Source organism: Perkinsus marinus (genome assembly GCF_000006405.1).
Source record: "Perkinsus marinus ATCC 50983 genomic scaffold scf_1104296960410, whole genome shotgun sequence".
NCBI lineage: Eukaryota > Perkinsozoa > Perkinsida > Perkinsidae > Perkinsus > Perkinsus marinus.
In genome coordinates this window covers 127,842-144,484 of record NW_003206160.1, presented here as the reverse complement: position 1 = coordinate 144,484, position 16,643 = coordinate 127,842, and the positions used below count along the sequence as shown (strand labels likewise).

The following is a 16,643-nucleotide window of genomic DNA, read 5'->3' as shown; positions in this document are numbered from 1 at the left end:
GGCCGCTTACTCGAAGAAGCTCTTTGCTAATAACATCGCTCCCCTCACCATGATAATAGAGAGAAATATTTCCCTGTCACAACCGCTGTCCCCATGGATGCTCTTCTACGACGAGACCCTCAATCCCTATTGGTGAAATAGTTTTAGTTGCTCCCGATCGTTTGAGTCACCATCGTTGCAGGTATAATTTTCGATCCAGGGAGTATGCTCGTTGCTTGGCAAACGACGTGCTACACCCTCCAGCTGACACTGAAGAGGATGGTGCTGGAGTAGACTTGCTGGCTACTCGGGCCGCCAAGAAATGCGCTAAGGGAGCGGTCTTCTATATCCATCCGCCGGTGAATATCAAATTTGCATCCCCATCTGCGGGTAGTGATGACGTGTTTGCCCCTAGCATTCCCAGACATACGAACGATACAGCTGCTGCTGTTGAGAACGATTTCAGAGGTGCATGAGGACACACACTTGGTTGTGTTGATAGTTCATAAGTCACGTTGGAGTTGAGACTGAGCCTCTTCGTAGATACCCTTCCGTCATGTCGCGCTCGTATTTGAGTGACACTCAGGGGCCAAACGTCTCTACTGAGAAACACAATCATATCGTCATCCATAACAACTGATGAACATGCATCTCGTTACACTACACAAAGTAGAATAAACATCTTGCCAAAGCACAAATCGCACATATGAGTATTCAACTAATTTAAAGACATTTGGAACCCGGCGCCGTTTGCCTACGACACTCGAGTATCAAGAGTTCTGAAGTTACCGCGCCACCAACTCATGAAGGTTTCGACAGCGTCAGGCGATCTTCGGAAAGACATGAGAACTTTCGTCCTGTCGTCGCGTTGTTGGTGGAAACCACTGTAGGTCTCTACGCATGTCGCCGTTAGTGTCGCGGCGACGATGCGACCAGATTGATCAGCTTTGCGATCCTGCATGAGCTTCTCATCGCAGTCGAACTTCACAGGATGATAAGTGCGCTTGCCGGTGTCACTGCCATAAAACTGGTCTGCGCGTAAAAACTGACATAGAATAAATCAAATCACGGCCATACAAAGACACCAGCTTACTTCGATGCGGCGAGAGGTGACATGACCATTGAGGTCAAACCTCACAGTAGCCCTCTTGAGTGGGTATATCTCCCCTCTCCCCATATACTGCTCGGGCGTAGACGAGATGTAATCAACAGTACGAATGATAGTGGGATCGATATCCACCTGACCATCAGGGCATTCCGCATGCAATCCGAATGATTGAGATATTCTCACCTCGTGGTATAATGAGCCCCCGAATGCGTTGGAGAAACCAATCGCCTTGGAAGGCGTGGAGAAGGCGACGGTAACGACTTGCTCTTTTTGTTCAGGTTCAGTATCACCATCACGTTTACCACATGTCAGCATAACTTTATACCTATTGCGTGCTGTGTACCTCGGGGCCTGTGAGACTTCGTTACAACTGTACTGGAATGCGCCGCTGAACTGATAAGCGAGCAACTTTATGTCTCGCCACATCGCTCTATGGCACTTACATCGAGCACGTACTCCCTCGGGAAGACCTTTATGTATGCCTCCGTCAAAGCAGCTTGGGTATCGCCAAGCGTAGCGTCTCCTTCCTCATCCGCGAAGTATAACGTGTGATCAATCCATACCTATCACAGGCGAGACACGAAGAGTTCGGCGATGATCAAAGACTCTCACCTTGTCAACAGGCAACTTGGCAAAAGCTCGCGCCATGGTGAGGGCTCCCTCTTCACTGCTGGCAATGAGCGTCACCTTATGGGAGTCTCCCAAGGTCATCTTATCCGCCGATAACTCGTTACAGCGCATAGTAACGTAATAGAAGAACTGCTTGAAGTAAACGCGGTGGGGCGCCTTCGGGTCGCATTTATAAGAGCTCGAACCAATCTGAAAATGAGGAGTCTCTTCATCAAACTGATTCTCAACCTACTTGGAGAATGCTTCCCTCCTCATGTTCGCCATCTGGATTCGCGACGAACATATGAACCTTGTTGGAATCCACTTTCGCAGCGTCGAGCCATGCTGCTTTCAATTGAGTGTGTAGGCTCGTTAGTTCTATACTCGCCTATGGATAGAAGATGTAACAGGATAACCGACAACCATAGAGAAGCCGCCTACCATCTGTGTGCTCTCCAGAGATCCCCACATCGTGGAAAGCTGCAAGGCACTCTGGGAGTCGTCGCACAAGACCTGGAGCCACTTTCTGCAACAGTATCACTAGCTTCAGGGTTTACCTCCACTTTGGTGTTCCCGCTCATTCCTTCAGCATTGTCACACTCTACGGAGACTTTGTATTTGTCAGCATTTCTATCGAGGGCAGAATAGGGCTCTGGCATAGAGCTCACAGCGCTGCAGGAAAGTAAGTAGTGCGAGTCTTCGTAACTGGGCTCATCATCATTTCTCAAAGTAACCTACCGAGACCAGCATAACGCTAAGTAAGACAGTCGCCATACCGTTAGCCATCGTTTCAGGTCCTGTCCCGAGCCCGACATAAGGGAGTACCCAGAGCTCTTCGCGAAGCTTGGTCTGTATGTTGCCTACTAGCCAAACTTATCACTCTAAGTAGGACTATTCACGTGTCACCTTCGATAGAGAGAATGCATTCGAGATGCCTTCCTGTCTCACTTCCGCACAAGAGTTGATCACTCCTTGCTGGAGGGCGATCTACAATGAGGGTGGTGGTTCCCATAGGCTGTCACACGTTCTGTGCGTTTCCGAGTAACCTACTGCTGGCTGGTCGATCTGTCCGAATGCAGCGAGTTGTAGCGCAGCTGCTGTGTCTTTACATTCGAAGTTCAACACCTGCGAGGAGTGGAAGACAGTAAGGATCTGCATGGCTTCACATGACTGACCTCCTCTCCGCACTGGGCGTGGAGTACGAGGGTTTGATGATCAGTGACCTCGGGAGAACCGAAGAAGTGTGTGCAAGAAACCCGTCTGGTGTTCGACTCGTCGGCGCCAGCGATCTAAGTAGAGATGGGAGGGCAAGAGCAAAGCGACATCTTACATCAACGACCACAGCCGAGTCCTGTATGCTCGCTGATGTCAGGCGCATCGGAGATGACTGACCGGATATCGTTACGACGTCGCATGCACTGCGGACTCTGCTGCTGACCTCCACCTGATGGTAGATAACCGCAGGGAACGATACGTCGGGACTTACCACAGCGTCCTGTTTCTCAAATAGAGGGCCCTTGCAGACACTGACAGCATCGGATGGAGTATCGCAGAGGAGTTCTAACTGAAGGATCGATACCAAGCAATGGATCAGCCATCACACAACGTCAAGATCACCATCAACGTCTCTCAAATCTCACCTTCTTAGGTGTTCCCGAAGTTTCCTCATAGCAGCTGATAGATATTTCCACTCCATCGGATCCGACACGTGGGTTCTGCTGCAGCCCATCGCAGTTGATTCGGGTGGAAGCCCCAGCCTTGACAACCTGGAATTTCAGTGTGCAATGGAGACAGAAAATACTCCGGGCGGGACTTGAACCCGCAACCTTTGGATTAGAAGTCCAACGCTCTATCCGATTGAGCCACCGGAGCTATAATATATGTAGATCAAGTCCGGCTTGTTCGAAGCATTTTTCAATCTTTTTGCCTAGACTCACCACGAAGCTCCTGCTATCTCCTGTCATAGTTACAGTCTGTTCCATTACAGTCCAACCCTCGTCGTTTCCGAGACGGGCGTTCGAACACACTCCAGAGGGAAGCTCAACCCCGAACTAAGTAGAAACATCGTATGCAGTCAACGACCATCCGCTGTTTCCGAAACCAACCTCAGCGCGGGGGTATGCACCCCAGCTAGTCGCGAGTAGCACGGCTGGGTCAGAGTCCGTGCAAGTGATTGTGACAGGCTTCGTTTCACAAACAACTGATATCTTGTACACACCGTCATCAAACTGCGGAGGTTTCACAACATTCGAGCAGCTGAGTTCCTTCTCTTCTCCGCGGACCTTTCACATACGCGTGACGGAAAATTCAAACTGGTTTGGATGCTCCTCACAACTAAAATCCTCTTCACTTCGCCGGTCCCTGTCTCTTTGCGTAGCCGAGCATGTTTGAGATCGTGAACGCCACCAGTTCCAATGACGGCGCTCGGACACGAGCCGATGAACCCCGCATCAGATTCAATCTGCGTGACATGATTAAAAAATGATCTCATGACGAAGGAGCGAGACAGTGGTTCAAGGATAGCCTAGTGACTCACATTAGCGTTTTGCATGCCGCCGAAATATCGAGCGAAAGCGATTCCAAGTTCTTGGCTCGGAAAGGTAACACGTACAATGGTGCTTCCACATAGGACCTAAGATGTGATCCCCTATGAGATATTGCGTTAGGTATGACGAAAGGCGAGACGGGGAAACCTTGCCTGGACATTGTAGGAAGTTCCTTGTGAAGTTATGTCCGAGGAGACGCCCTCACAATTATAGACGAAAGCTTTGCCACTGTCATCATTGATCTGAAGTGATATGCATGCGAATTAGATAGGCTGTAGTCTATCTCACCTCGATAACCCTAGTCTGTAGAGCTCCCGTGGAGGCATATACCAACTTAGCAACATTCACAGTGCCTGTGACCTGGTCCTGCACGCTCGCAGTAGAATCAGATACCATATCGGAGGACATGTAGATCTGATAACCCAGTAGTGTGAGCTACATCACAGAGATTAATTAAACCATGGAAATAAGGAGTGAATCATCGAGCGTTACAGTATCAACATACCTCGGATTTGGCAATATCTCCCCATCTCACAGCCCACTTCACCGCTGTCTCAGCACGCTTCAACACCAGTGTGGTCTGTGAATGAAAAGACCATCATCATATTGAACAGTAAATAATCCTACGTCAGCCGAGCTGAGCTTTTCTGTCGTCTTCCGCTCCCCTGAACACTCGGTTCGGAGGTGAACATCACCATCGATCTGCTGTTCCATGGCCGATACCGCACCGCATTCAAAGGCAGCGTCGCGTGTCTGGGAAGGTAACTTGAATCGGCGGCTCACTAGCCGTACTCTCTCACCGTGAGCACCCTGCCCGACAACTTCCCGGAGAACGTATCGCGGTAATAGCCAGCCGCGACCACACCCGCCATAGGCTCCGCCGAGTAAATCACTCCGACATCGTGGGCATTCATCTGGAGTGATGTTAATGAGCGATATGATCACGAATGCAGGGTGGACCCACTGGATTGTATTGGCCCCACTGCGAGGCGAACTCTTGTGCCTGTTCTCTTTTGGCGAAGACAACTTCAACTTCGTCGTTACTATCCTCAGGACTCGGGATGCGATTGCGGAGTGAAAGACCGCACGTGGTAACGACATGGAACTCGCCTGAATAGCAGAACGGATCCTCCCCCGACCAGTCAGGTAGAGGAAGCCGGTCTCACCGTTATCAGTTTCTTTAATAGTCTTAACCTTCGAACACACGAACCATTTACGGGATAAATCTCGATCGTCCTTAGTGGAGGTGCCAGCATAGCGGAGCTAAGGAGAGAGGTTAGGAAGGAACGACTAAGAGAGGTTTTACCCCGAGCCAGCGCATCCGAACACTCGACGAGCTCACATGGCTCTCGACGTTGGCTGCAGTGAGGGTGAACAGAAAGTGTTTACCGTTGTGGTGGAGGTCGACGCGAGTAGAGGCACTCACTAGGCCGAGATTGGTAGAGACCTATCCCGATGAGGACCAGTGACGAGGCTGGATTTCAAGACACCCGAGCGTTGGAAGATCGAACAAATGGAAGCGATCTACATCGTGCCGCTGCGAGACTCACCCCCGCCCGGAAATGTGACCACTGGGCCGAGAATCTCCATGCAGCATCCTCGTCATCGCAAATGATCCTTGTGGTGCGGTCCTGGCACTTGGTCTTAACTACGTACTTATCAATGCCTCCTTCATATGATACCGGCTCGTTCACACGTGCACAACGGAGCATCGAGCCTTCACTAGTCTGAGAGTAAAAGAAAACTCACTGGTAGCATAACCCATCCCCGAGGGGATCTTCCCAAAGGATGCACTTTCAAGCGAGGTGAAAACCGACAGAGCGGTAGGCTCAGTTGAACTATAGCTATATGAATTACGATATGTCGCCGTGATCCATATGATCGGGAATAGAAGTTTACGTTCTATGATCAGAGCGCATACCTACCTCGAGACGTCCAGAAGCGATCTTCCTCCCCAGGGACACGACGTCTGATGTCGCTCTAGCGATAGTATCGGCTTGTCCAGCTATCTCCATCTTAGAACATTTCCCGACGACATCTTCATCGACCTGAAAGACCCGTGACTGGACCACAAGGAGGATAGACGAACCTTCTTGAAGCCGCCCCAAACAGCAGCAAATCTCTCGGCACGTTGATAGGCATCGAACGGTATGGTATGCAGCTGTTTGTCGCATACCACTACGACGTCAGCAGCATCACCCTTGTAGATGACGTCATTGACGGCACGGCAGATTCTTGCTTTGTTGTCCTGGAGCTGAAACACGGTTCAAATCCTAGCCATCGCATTTTTATGCAATTAGTGAAGGGCCGAGGCACCCGACGAGACTTACGCGGAGAATTCTCTTCCTGGCGCGTCCCGTGGAAGGGCTGACGAGGATCTCAGCGGCCTTGATGTTCGACCCCCCGACCATCCTCGCCGACATCGGTACCTCAACAAGGAAACTTCGAGCCACTCACCGTCACGGCGCCACGAAATTGCCCACCTCAGTCGTATAGCCTCCCCATATAGTAGCGAAACTCATCGCACTATCTTTGCTTAGGAACTCTATATCGAAAGTCTTCGTCTTTTTTGAGTTCTCCTTGGTACAAGTGACCCGGAGCTTCCAGTTATCGCTGTAACTAGTAGGACCAGAAGTCACTTGTTCACAGTACGCATACGTCTTGCTGCCGATCTGAACATCCACATTACTCAAACTCACGAGCCGGTGGAGCTACCTTGAGATATCTCTTCACTGCTTTCCAATTTTTGCCAAAGTTAACATGAGCAGCCGTCAGCTTTTTCTTGAACAGAGCAAACCGCGAGAAGGGGTTCTTCGCGACACGTCCCTCCCTCAAAACGGTCGCATCCACTTCATACTGAGAAAGGCAATCAAACAACGAAGCTAATGACTCGCCATTATACCGCTTCGAGATGACCCCACTGCACGGCGAAGTCCACAGCGGCCTCCTCGTCGGGGAAATATAGCGTCGTAGGTAACCCGTCGCATCTAGTGAGCACTTCGTATTGCAGTTCCTTGTTCCTTCTTGGGGAGCTCCTCACTCGTTCACAGGAGTGCTTCGTAAATGTCCCACGGTCGTCCCCGATGGTCTGCATTAATGGAAGTGTCTCGAGACCACCAGCGTGATCCGAAGTTACCCAGAGAGTATAGGGATAGTCCCGAGCTGAGGTCGCCTTAGCCAAGTGACTCTTCGTCAAGCGCTTCCCCTTTATCACGATGCCGCCACATAGATCGGTAAGGGCGTCGGCAGCCTGAGGGTGGCAAAACTCATACCACTCTTCCACCACTTCGTGGCTTCATACCTTGTCTTGTGGAGGGCTTTCCTCATGCCCACCTACAGCAACGAAGAGGAGGCTCCCAATAATGATCAGCATAGAGTTTACGGATCCCATTAGAAGCTTCCGCATTCAGTTGGCGACTAATTCCTGGGGCAAACTGAAGGAGTCACTTTCACACTGTTGACAAATCAGCACGATTTTTCGTGCACTAGTCCCGCGTCCACCGTGGGCAGGAGTTGCCGTGCGATGATATTGACAAACGAGACAGCTCAACTGCGCTGAATACACGGAATAGAGCAAACATCTTGCGCATCTTGCTAATCTTGCAAGTACTCAACTTTTCACCATCATTCTCATCGAAGTGGAGAATCATGGTCAATACCATTGCTCATGGTCCCCTTATCTCTTTTTGCTGCCACTAGACAGCTTCTTAGATAAGGCCTGCATTTCCTCATTCTGCTCCATCTCTTTCATCATACTAAAAAAGTTCTCCGCTCCGCCCATTTTCGCTAATGTATCGTGATCTACGGACGCTTTCAACTTACCTGACAATTCAAATCTCGCCGACCCAACTACCGATACTAAAGTGCTGAGAGAACAGCGGAGCGTTCCTAGGAGGACCAAATTAGTGATTCTAGGTCCCACATGCATTCCACGTCGATTCCACGTCGATTCCACGTCGATTCCACGTCGAGTGGAAGCAATACAAAGTAATATCCCACAGGACGGTAGAATGCTGACCTTACTTATCACTTGTTGCGGATTCCGTACCATGTTGGTAAGGTCTCCAGCCTTCGAGAGGAGACCTGTCTTCCCCATACGTTGTAGCATCTTCTGCATCTTCTTATGCTCTTCTATCAATTCGATGACGGCACTGAAACCACAAAACTGCAATCACTGATGTGCTTACCCCACTTGGGCCTTGTTGAACGCCAACAGCAGTATTCACTGCACATAGACACTTACTAGGGATGGCTGCCGCTGCCTCTCGATATCCTCATTATCCTCGTGCCTTCAGTGATCGGCTTCGCTGAGTCCATTTCAGCTGCTGTCAACGAGTCCATCATAACCAAGAACCGCTTGATGCGCTTCACTGAAGCTTCATCGGACATCGTAGGAAGACTACTGCCGCCTGAGCCCATAAAGGTATACACCGCCACATAATTGGGCATCCAGCATGTTACCCATGCCCGGTAACATGCTCAGCATCTTCGACATGGATCCCATGTTCATCACCGCTTGCAGCTGTGAATACAGATCTCGCAGAGTGAACGCCTTACCCGCCTGGAGTCGCTCCATCGTCTTCTTCTGCTCGTCGATGTCAACAGCGTTGGCAATGCCTGAATGAAAGTGGCATTCGAAATACACCACAGAGGCACTTACTATCTGCTAAACCGGCCAAGTCACCCATTCCCAGTAACCGCCCAACGAAGCCCTTCACTTCGAACCTTTCGAAGTCATCGAGATGCTCACCAGTACCTAACAAGCAGAGCGTACGAAGGCATGATGGACATTCACGACTTAACCGATGAATATAATGGGAGAGTCTGTGGCAGCTACAGCCGATAAAGCGCCACCACCCTTCGCATGTCCATCCAGCTTGGTGATGATGACCGACCCAACATCCACCGCATCTGATCACAGCGCGCTCGAAACACACAATTTCCGGAAGTGATGGGGGGGATTTGTACTCGAGAAGGCTGCTGCCTGAGCGCTGCAAGCCTGGCCAATATGGGAGTCCATCACGAATATCACATCATCAGCTTCACCGCTTCTGACACCTGATCGACGAAAGCTGTGCGAGACCGGTGACTCGCAGCGATTGATCACCACGAGAAGTGTGCCAATAGTATACCCGTTTGTGGAGTAGCTGTATTCGAGTCAATTTAATAGTCGCATTCCGATGATCCCCTCACAACCCAACGATGTGTATACAATGATCGAGAGGAGACGGCGAAGAGTATCGACTCAGCTGAATAGCAATCACCCGTAGTCTACTCATCAATTACGATAGTTTTTTGCACTTGAGACTTATCGCAAGACTTGCATACTAGCAGTGGCGGCACACACCGTATTCCCACGACATTTCCTAACCCCCATTGCCTCACCTGTTTCATCTCATCGAACAGTGCCAACTCTTGCTTATGCCGCCCTGAAGTGTCGACAATGATAAGGTCGTATCTTGGGATTGGATGACGTATTATAATACCGAACCAGTCGCGACCTTACCGCTCCTCTTTGAAAAGCTCCACACCTTCTGAAGCCACCTGTACCGGGTCTGTTATAGTATGGCTGCCATAGAAGGGGATAAGAGCTTTAGTCGCGTTCTGCCTCAGTTGATCGAACGCCCCAGCTCTGAGATGGCTTCACTACATCCAGTCCACGATGGTCCTGTAGCCCACCTAAATGTATCAGCACAGACTAGCGCCACCTTCCATCCTCGTCGTTGGTAGTACAGGGCGTATCTAATACGGCTGATAGTTCAAATAGTTAATCTGAAGGTTGTGAATTTCACTTAGTGCATGATGTTGTCTTGCCACTGCCCTGCAGACCGACGAACATAACTACATTGGACCGGCCCTTAGTGAGTGTCCGAGGTGCCCTAGAAGGCGTTAGTAACTGGAAGTGACATCGTCGTACAGATTTGATAATTCTCGGAAGTTTCCCACTTTAACAAGCTCATCGAAAACGAGTTTGCGCACAGTCTTATGCCGATTAATCGCCGCGCCCTCGTAGAGCTTCATCTGTGTTCTAATACTCTGCCGCAGCTTCGAGACGTACCTTCATCGCAGAAACAGTTTCCCAGATACTGATAGATATCGAGTTCAGGGGAGAGCCGGTAAGGAAGGTGGTCTCACTTGACATTCACATCAGCCTGGAGCAGAGCTTTAGCGATCTCCTTCAGGCACTCCTCCAACGGCTCGTCATCCTCCTCATTGAGTGAAGAAGCCGCCTTCTGCAACGAGCGCAGCGCTGAGGTCAGTTGGCTGCTCAAGTCGTTGAGGACCATTGGAGAAAAATGACCAAAAAATCTGCGTACGGCAGTTCCTGTGAAACTCAGGAACTTTCCTCCTCCCTTTAACCAGACGAACACTCGAATAGCTGCATGGCTGTGCCTTCAAATAGTGGCCGGCTCTTGCTGGCTTATACAGTTAATCATCACTCGAGAATAGACTGTGAAAGCTCCAGAGCTAATAGGAAGTAGTTTTATTATGTTCTGATGGGCAAGACGAATTCCCCATGCACAGACAGTTCTAGTCTCAAACTATCAAACACATGTTCATCCATAAGGTTTCCTCTTCGAAGAGGACCCCATGGTCCATGGGCCATAGATAAGCATGTGTGATGGAGCAGCAGAACTAATCCGGCGCATATCCCCTGGCTACCCCATCACTGATCGCTCTGTCCGGCAGTCATCCGAACTAATTTGGCATTAATGCCATCCGAACAGAAGATGATCGCCAGTGAAATGAAAAAGGTCATCTCAGTGATACCAGAGTCACATTCAAACACCAGCAATCCCCGCCGTTCCAGACTGTCATTAATGCCGATATAACAGTCCATCTGAAGTCCTGAAGTCCTGAAGGTCGCTGGTTCAAACCCCGGATGGTGTACTTGCCAACTTTAGCTCCTAATTGTTGATGCCAGTGTCGCCCAACAAGAGCTACAAAGCCATAGCAAAGACGCCCTGACTCTCACGTAAATATCGCATGACCACCCAACAGACCTTCAGCTCATTTAGGTCAACACAAGAGAATTCGGTCAGAACAGTAAATCACTTGGGCGACGCAGTTGCTATTCCCAACGCCTTTTCCATTGAACAAAAATACGCATCGTTGCCGGCGGGTCCTTCTGACTGCGACCGAGTCCCTCTGACTTTCGCTGTTCGAGTATTCCCATGAAGACGCTCATAAGGCTCCACAATAACCACGGCACGCAGCCGGTTGAGATCCACCTGCAGGGACGATGAGTAACACAACGTAACAACTATGTCCATTCATTGGATCGACGAGAGAACACTGAGATGACTTGCCTTCCCCGCTCGCAGATTCCGATTCGTCGTGTGGGCATGCTTCAGGCGTTTAACTGCAAGTCCATCGGCAACAGCTTCCCATGCAGCTCGTGAGATAGGCTCAGCCTCGGCCTCTTGGAATGACGACATGAAGGGCTTCTGCGTAAGTGGGTCAACGCCGAGCCGTACCAGTTCATCGAGCATCTGAGCGAAGACTATCTTAAGAATCATCTCCTAAGATACCAACTTTACCTCGACGGGCCTCCCAAAAAGTACAATGGCCTCGCCCAGTTTTTCAGCTACTCTCCAAAACTGCTCCAAGTTGACTATATCTCCTTGAGCAGAGTTCTGAACAAGACGAGTAACAACACCTCAGCGCGTGTGTATGGATTGCAAGCCGTAAACCCGTCAGCACCTCTTCCGGCACCTGCAGGGCGAACGCGTCCACATTCGATACCACTGCAGCAGCACACGCTCTACCTTCCGTAGGGAGGCAGCCTGAAAGGAGCGTAAGCGAGACTCGTGAGGGACTTTGAATTCTACCGAGCTCGAAGAGGACTTGCACAGCAGACATTAAAACGGCCCGCTGTTTCACAGGTGAGCCAAAGTCGGGCTTCAAGCCGACCATCAAAGCCTGGGAGCAAAAGCCGACCGTCAACTGTCGAGGGCTGAGATCCGAGCTAATGCTACTACCTCCGAGGCTTGTTTCCGTAGTAATGACGAACTGTGGTGAATAAAGGCAACCTCCTTGGATATCGCAGGTAGTCGTGCGAGAGTGTCCGCTTCCATTGACAATGCTGAATAGAGCAACCAGCTGATTGACGTGAACTACTCCCTCCCGAGATAAGCTGATACAAGGGGAGCTCAGAGGTGGGAAATCTCACAAGCTCAAATGACAATGATTTTCCTATTATTGTCATTCCGACCTATAGTGGAGGAGTAAGGACACGGACAACACCCTCCCACAGAAGTCCTACACATCTGGAGCCCATAAGCTAGGATAGCAGCTTTGGCAGAATGCGGCCCAAGGCTCGGCCGACCTGGAATGAAGAATCAGTGCCATCGCAGTCACTCCAGATGAGAGTCGTCACCATCAAATGCTGATGCACTTTCCGCGTTAGCCGCTTGCATTTGCATCCTCAGTTTCCGGACTCCCAGGAGCAACTTCTGAGTACTTCTCACTAGAGCTGCTGCCTTTTGGGCTCTCTCCAGCGTGTCCAACCTGAGACACTCCTATTTCGAACAACTCATCCACAGGACCATGGTTCGATCCCCGGTCGTGTTACCTTCTCTTTATGACTTTGAACGGAGCCAATGCCTCAGTCTGTACATTGTCCAGCGTGGCTCTCAGTACAGCGACAGACTCCCGGACTTGCCTAAGCTCGCCGTCCACCCGGTCCAGATCTGAAGTCGCGACCATAACCCTTCCCCCTGCTGAGCCTCTCCCTAACTACCCGTCGTGTCGTTGAGCAAGAGCTGATCGTAGCAATCTGCCACTTTACTACGAAGCTGCTCATCTACCGTGAATATAGCTTGGTCCAGCTGGGCTATCACTGCCTGATATGGACCAGCACTTCGAGTAGGAGCACCACCGACTACCGTACCCACCCCAACAGCTCCACCACCTGCTGACTGGCTCCTTCTTCGAGGAGTAGCACCTAAACCAATCACTTCTAGGTATCAACGCTTCGAGAACAACTGTCGGTGTGGTATCACCTCCACTGGGCGAACTACTTCCTTTGCTCTCCGCGTTAGCTACCATCTCTCGTACAAACTCAGCCACATCGAAGTCCGGGGACATGAAGTTCTCCAGCAGTCGACTGTATGCAGCAGCAGCCGCTGACATGAACGAACTCCCTCCCTCCCCCCAGCCCATCTCACACCGCCATCCCTCTCTACTACCTGGGTCATTCCCTTCAGTCAACCTGCTTGCCGATCGTTGCCGAGGGCTTATCACTGTCATTTTAAAACAACCCTGTACCGTCGCGAGCGCCGATCACATGGGATGTTTCTCGAGAGAGATCATCCTCCTTCCCCACTTGATTTATCACTCTAACAAATCAACGCCACCACTGTATCTCGAAGCATGCTAGACTGGATTGTGCAAACTGTTGGGAACCTTCTAGTACAGTCCGTTGCCGGCAGTTGCAGGCAGCAATAACAAGAGCTGCGAAGACAATATCATCGGCCTGAGAAACTCTTTTCAAGTGAGTCCCCTATGTCAACGGTTACTGAGAGCCTTCAGTTGCCAAGGTCTCACAGGAGTCGACTCGTTCGAACGCAATGCAACGGTTCTACCACAATTATGGTTCGAGGCCAATACACGCAGTGTCACTATGACGATCGTATTGCTCCATCGGGATAGGAGGTATAGCGCTGACCACGCTCTTACCAAATTCACTACGCGTGTTGATTGTAAGGATGGGGAGAAGACATCCAGCGGGTATTGACCTCAAAGCACACCGGGTCGTTGATTCCAATCACTGTGCAGCAGGGATGCAGACGAGGTGAAGTTGCAATGTTCGAGGTCCTTGGCGAAGGGATGACTTACGACGAGAGATTCGCTTTGACTTGTCCCCAGAGATGAATTTCTGGGAACCTAGCACCGGTGTCGAGTCCGTTACATGCAAGCACCGCTCCGTTGCAAAAATGAGTTATGTTTACCATTTTCACAGTCGCGACGCGATATCCCCAATTGTAGGTTTCATGTTTCTGTATTCCCTCCTCCTCCGAGACCTATTAATCTCCCTACTACTCTCATCACCGACTCAAGGAGCCAGACACGTCCCCCTTTTTGATGTGCCGTTCTCAACCTACGCCAACTTCTTCCCTCTAGTCCAGCCCAAGGCGCTGAGGTACGCACACCACAGGGACTCACAGTACTAGTCCTTGGTACAGTTACCATTATCGATCCATATGCGGCCGAGACACGGCGAGATTCAATACAGGATTAAGACAACTATCATTGCTACCCAACCTCCCAACGTAGGCAGCGACGGCACGATCCGAACCTAAAACACGCTTGAGCATGCAGGCACGTCCGTCACATGGGTTTCGATGCACTTCTCTACTTCTGTGAATACGAAAACATCCTGTCTGAGGAGATTCCTCTCCCTCTATGCGATAAACTAGTATACTATGGAAACAGGTAGTGCCAGCGGCGAGTGACTGAGTGTAGAGAACTTCCCAGTTACATCTATCATGAGATCTATTTCAACTGCCTTCGGGCAACAGGCATGTACGACGATTTTGAGGAGCCTCTCTCTCTCGAAAGTTCACTACTCGTCCAGGATATCACCAACGCGTTTGGCGGTATGAAGGAACTGTTTGAGGTGAGTGCACAGCCGATGGCCGCTTCACATACCACACCTCAGGAACTTTTAGAGGCTGCTCTCTCGCTGGATGGATACGGTTGGGTTTGGTTACTTAGCCTTCCGGAAGGACTCTCCGTGATAACGTCTCATGATTATGATGGCATCCATGGTGACCAAATTTACGCCATTTTCAACGTCGATCTTTGGGAGCATGCGTAGTACTCGCCGCTGCTGCTGGTCGTCGACTGTAATAGAAGAGGACTGTCCAGATACATAGAGAGCCATGGTGCTGATGTTGAGGCGTATATAAAAGCCTGGTGGGGTGCAGTTGACTGGAACAAGCTTGATGTACAGTATATAAGGAAATTCAGGTGGAGATATCACTACTACTATGTCGTTCAAGGTCACTATTATTCAGGCAATGGTCAAACCATCCGATTCGACCCGAGCCTATGCATTCCCCAGAGCCAGTCATACTGGACACAAGTCAGACTCGCCTTTACGCTAGTCTGATAGACGAGGGGATATTGTCAACTTTGGTGGGACTAGTAGAGTCAGGTGAAGCGCTGGTGGCTCTAACAGCACTGCCGCATGGCATACCTCTGTTCGAGTATCCCAAGGAAGCCTTATTGCGTGGCTCCCTGCGGCAGATCTTGGATAGTCTGCGGGAATTACAGCAGTTGGGTTTTGAGGGGCTCTGGGCGGCCTACTCAGATGAGGCTCGAGAAAACGCACCACTGAGGAGTGCAAGCTCGATACTACATGACGTGAACGGTACTTTAGCGGAAGCCTTAAAGGCGATCAGTCCTTCCATATACAGAGAGGTAGTGAGGGCGACTAGACTATCAGTTGTTATGATCTCGTGATCCCTCGATATATCATGGCTCCATTGGATATCCTTGTGTCACCACGTAGGGGAATGATAGTGTCACATCACTGCTAGATTAGCCACGTTAGGAGAAATTTAGGCAGCCAGCAGTGTACTCTAGCGGCGTATTTGATATGTTATTTTACCCTGGTTCGGGTGATTCACCTACCACTAGTGCATGTAGGAGAGGATTGTTACTCTGTCGATAATATTGAGGATCTACTTCTTGCTGTAATAAACGCATTGTAGGTTGTTGAGGAAGCTCAATTGGGTCCATCATCATCAGCGTCAGCAGATGATGACCTGTGGATAAGGGCAGCCGTCATCAGCGATAGCTTCCGCCTCGGCTATGGAACGTACTGGAGCAGCTGCCATAGCAGTTCCGTGATCTTGTCAATCTCAGATGGGCTCTATTGCCGGGATCTCAGCTCATTCGCGGACGCGAGTCAAGAGGGAATGTCCGAGTGACTGAAAGAGATGGACGGCTGAAATTGGTTGCATCCTCTGATATAGAAGTCGGCGACACCTTGTCCTTGGAGTCGCAGGGGTCGGCAAGTTTAGCAGCAACCCAAGGTTTACCGAAGTCGGGCCAAGCACCCTTGGGGGCTGAGATTCAGATCGCAGCATGGGACCAAACGAACGGAATGTCCAATCGATGTCGGAGATTACTCACCTCAACGTTTTTGATTTCTGGTGCATCTCCTATACCGAGGGTGGTGCTTAAATGTGTGAGGAAGGCCCTGAGACCTGCAGCATCTAGCAAGTTCGCATTAGAGATCGCTACTTACCAGCTGCTGTCGGAGGCATGCCGTAGTGCTCTAACGCGAGTGATGGTCCTTGAGACTTCGCTGGACTCTATCGTGCAAGACTCGGCCAGTTTGATACGCTGTATCAGTGAAAGCGAGAAGAGAATGGAGATTGAGGAGGATC

The 16,643-nt window shown here is 50.4% G+C and overlaps 8 protein-coding genes across 8 annotated transcripts in view; 5 read left to right on the top strand and 3 right to left on the bottom strand.

Annotated features, from left to right (window-relative positions):
• Positions 1-97: 97 nt before the first annotated feature.
• Positions 98-455, top strand: Pmar_PMAR019673 (hypothetical protein; the record flags this gene model as incomplete). The annotated part of the gene is made up of 2 exons (XM_002772776.1): positions 98-132; positions 200-455. 2 exons carry the CDS (start codon positions 98-100, stop codon positions 453-455), a joined length of 291 nt encoding a protein of 96 aa, XP_002772822.1.
• A 278-nt stretch (positions 456-733) lies between these two features.
• Pmar_PMAR019671 (hypothetical protein) lies at positions 734-7,615 on the bottom strand (the record flags this gene model as incomplete). Its single annotated transcript, XM_002772775.1, has 33 exons — positions 734-1,024; positions 1,073-1,219; positions 1,271-1,480; positions 1,531-1,650; positions 1,700-1,906; positions 1,950-2,084; positions 2,138-2,209; positions 2,254-2,430; positions 2,473-2,556; positions 2,603-2,683; positions 2,747-2,821; positions 2,872-2,985; positions 3,027-3,140; positions 3,183-3,260; positions 3,337-3,462; positions 4,047-4,157; positions 4,233-4,328; positions 4,531-4,656; positions 4,748-4,822; positions 4,870-4,995; positions 5,043-5,156; positions 5,207-5,352; positions 5,409-5,505; positions 5,585-5,689; positions 5,793-5,969; positions 6,168-6,290; positions 6,332-6,496; positions 6,573-6,671; positions 6,726-6,914; positions 6,958-7,098; positions 7,145-7,330; positions 7,379-7,492; positions 7,544-7,615. The coding sequence occupies 33 exons, from the start codon at positions 7,613-7,615 to the stop codon at positions 734-736; spliced, it is 4,293 nt and encodes a 1,430-aa protein (XP_002772821.1).
• Positions 7,616-7,918: 303 nt separating this feature from the next.
• Pmar_PMAR019670 (signal recognition particle 54 kDa protein 2) lies at positions 7,919-10,529 on the bottom strand (the record flags this gene model as incomplete). Its single annotated transcript, XM_002772774.1, has 13 exons — positions 7,919-8,064; positions 8,266-8,393; positions 8,486-8,651; positions 8,704-8,859; positions 8,903-8,998; positions 9,046-9,153; positions 9,211-9,293; positions 9,614-9,700; positions 9,749-9,874; positions 9,922-9,984; positions 10,035-10,138; positions 10,189-10,300; positions 10,378-10,529. 13 exons carry the CDS (start codon positions 10,527-10,529, stop codon positions 7,919-7,921), a joined length of 1,527 nt encoding a protein of 508 aa, XP_002772820.1.
• Positions 10,530-11,516: 987 nt separating this feature from the next.
• Pmar_PMAR019669 (hypothetical protein) lies at positions 11,517-13,377 on the bottom strand (the record flags this gene model as incomplete). Its single annotated transcript, XM_002772773.1, has 10 exons — positions 11,517-11,735; positions 11,784-11,879; positions 11,947-12,029; positions 12,075-12,199; positions 12,490-12,571; positions 12,623-12,753; positions 12,818-12,935; positions 12,986-13,088; positions 13,131-13,189; positions 13,266-13,377. The coding sequence occupies 10 exons, from the start codon at positions 13,375-13,377 to the stop codon at positions 11,517-11,519; spliced, it is 1,128 nt and encodes a 375-aa protein (XP_002772819.1).
• A 490-nt stretch (positions 13,378-13,867) lies between these two features.
• On the top strand, positions 13,868-15,064 carry Pmar_PMAR019668 (conserved hypothetical protein; the record flags this gene model as incomplete). Its single annotated transcript, XM_002772772.1, has 6 exons — positions 13,868-13,946; positions 14,233-14,386; positions 14,430-14,516; positions 14,566-14,679; positions 14,722-14,863; positions 14,906-15,064. The coding sequence occupies 6 exons, from the start codon at positions 13,868-13,870 to the stop codon at positions 15,062-15,064; spliced, it is 735 nt and encodes a 244-aa protein (XP_002772818.1).
• A 50-nt stretch (positions 15,065-15,114) lies between these two features.
• On the top strand, positions 15,115-15,331 carry Pmar_PMAR019667 (hypothetical protein; the record flags this gene model as incomplete). Its single annotated transcript, XM_002772771.1, has 2 exons — positions 15,115-15,216; positions 15,264-15,331. Coding segments are annotated over 2 exons (170 nt in total), but the record flags the coding sequence as incomplete, so codon positions are not given.
• A 228-nt stretch (positions 15,332-15,559) lies between these two features.
• Positions 15,560-16,069, top strand: Pmar_PMAR019666 (hypothetical protein; the record flags this gene model as incomplete). The annotated part of the gene is made up of 2 exons (XM_002772770.1): positions 15,560-15,669; positions 15,963-16,069. Coding segments are annotated over 2 exons (217 nt in total), but the record flags the coding sequence as incomplete, so codon positions are not given.
• A 269-nt stretch (positions 16,070-16,338) lies between these two features.
• The window catches only part of Pmar_PMAR019665 (hypothetical protein), a gene marked incomplete at both ends in the record, with an annotated part of 454 nt that continues 149 nt past the window's right edge, over positions 16,339-16,643 (top strand). Inside the window, 2 exons of the mRNA XM_002772769.1 lie at positions 16,339-16,426; positions 16,488-16,643. Coding sequence (XP_002772815.1) covers positions 16,339-16,426; positions 16,488-16,643 — 244 coding nt within the window. The remainder of the gene's footprint in view (positions 16,427-16,487) is intronic.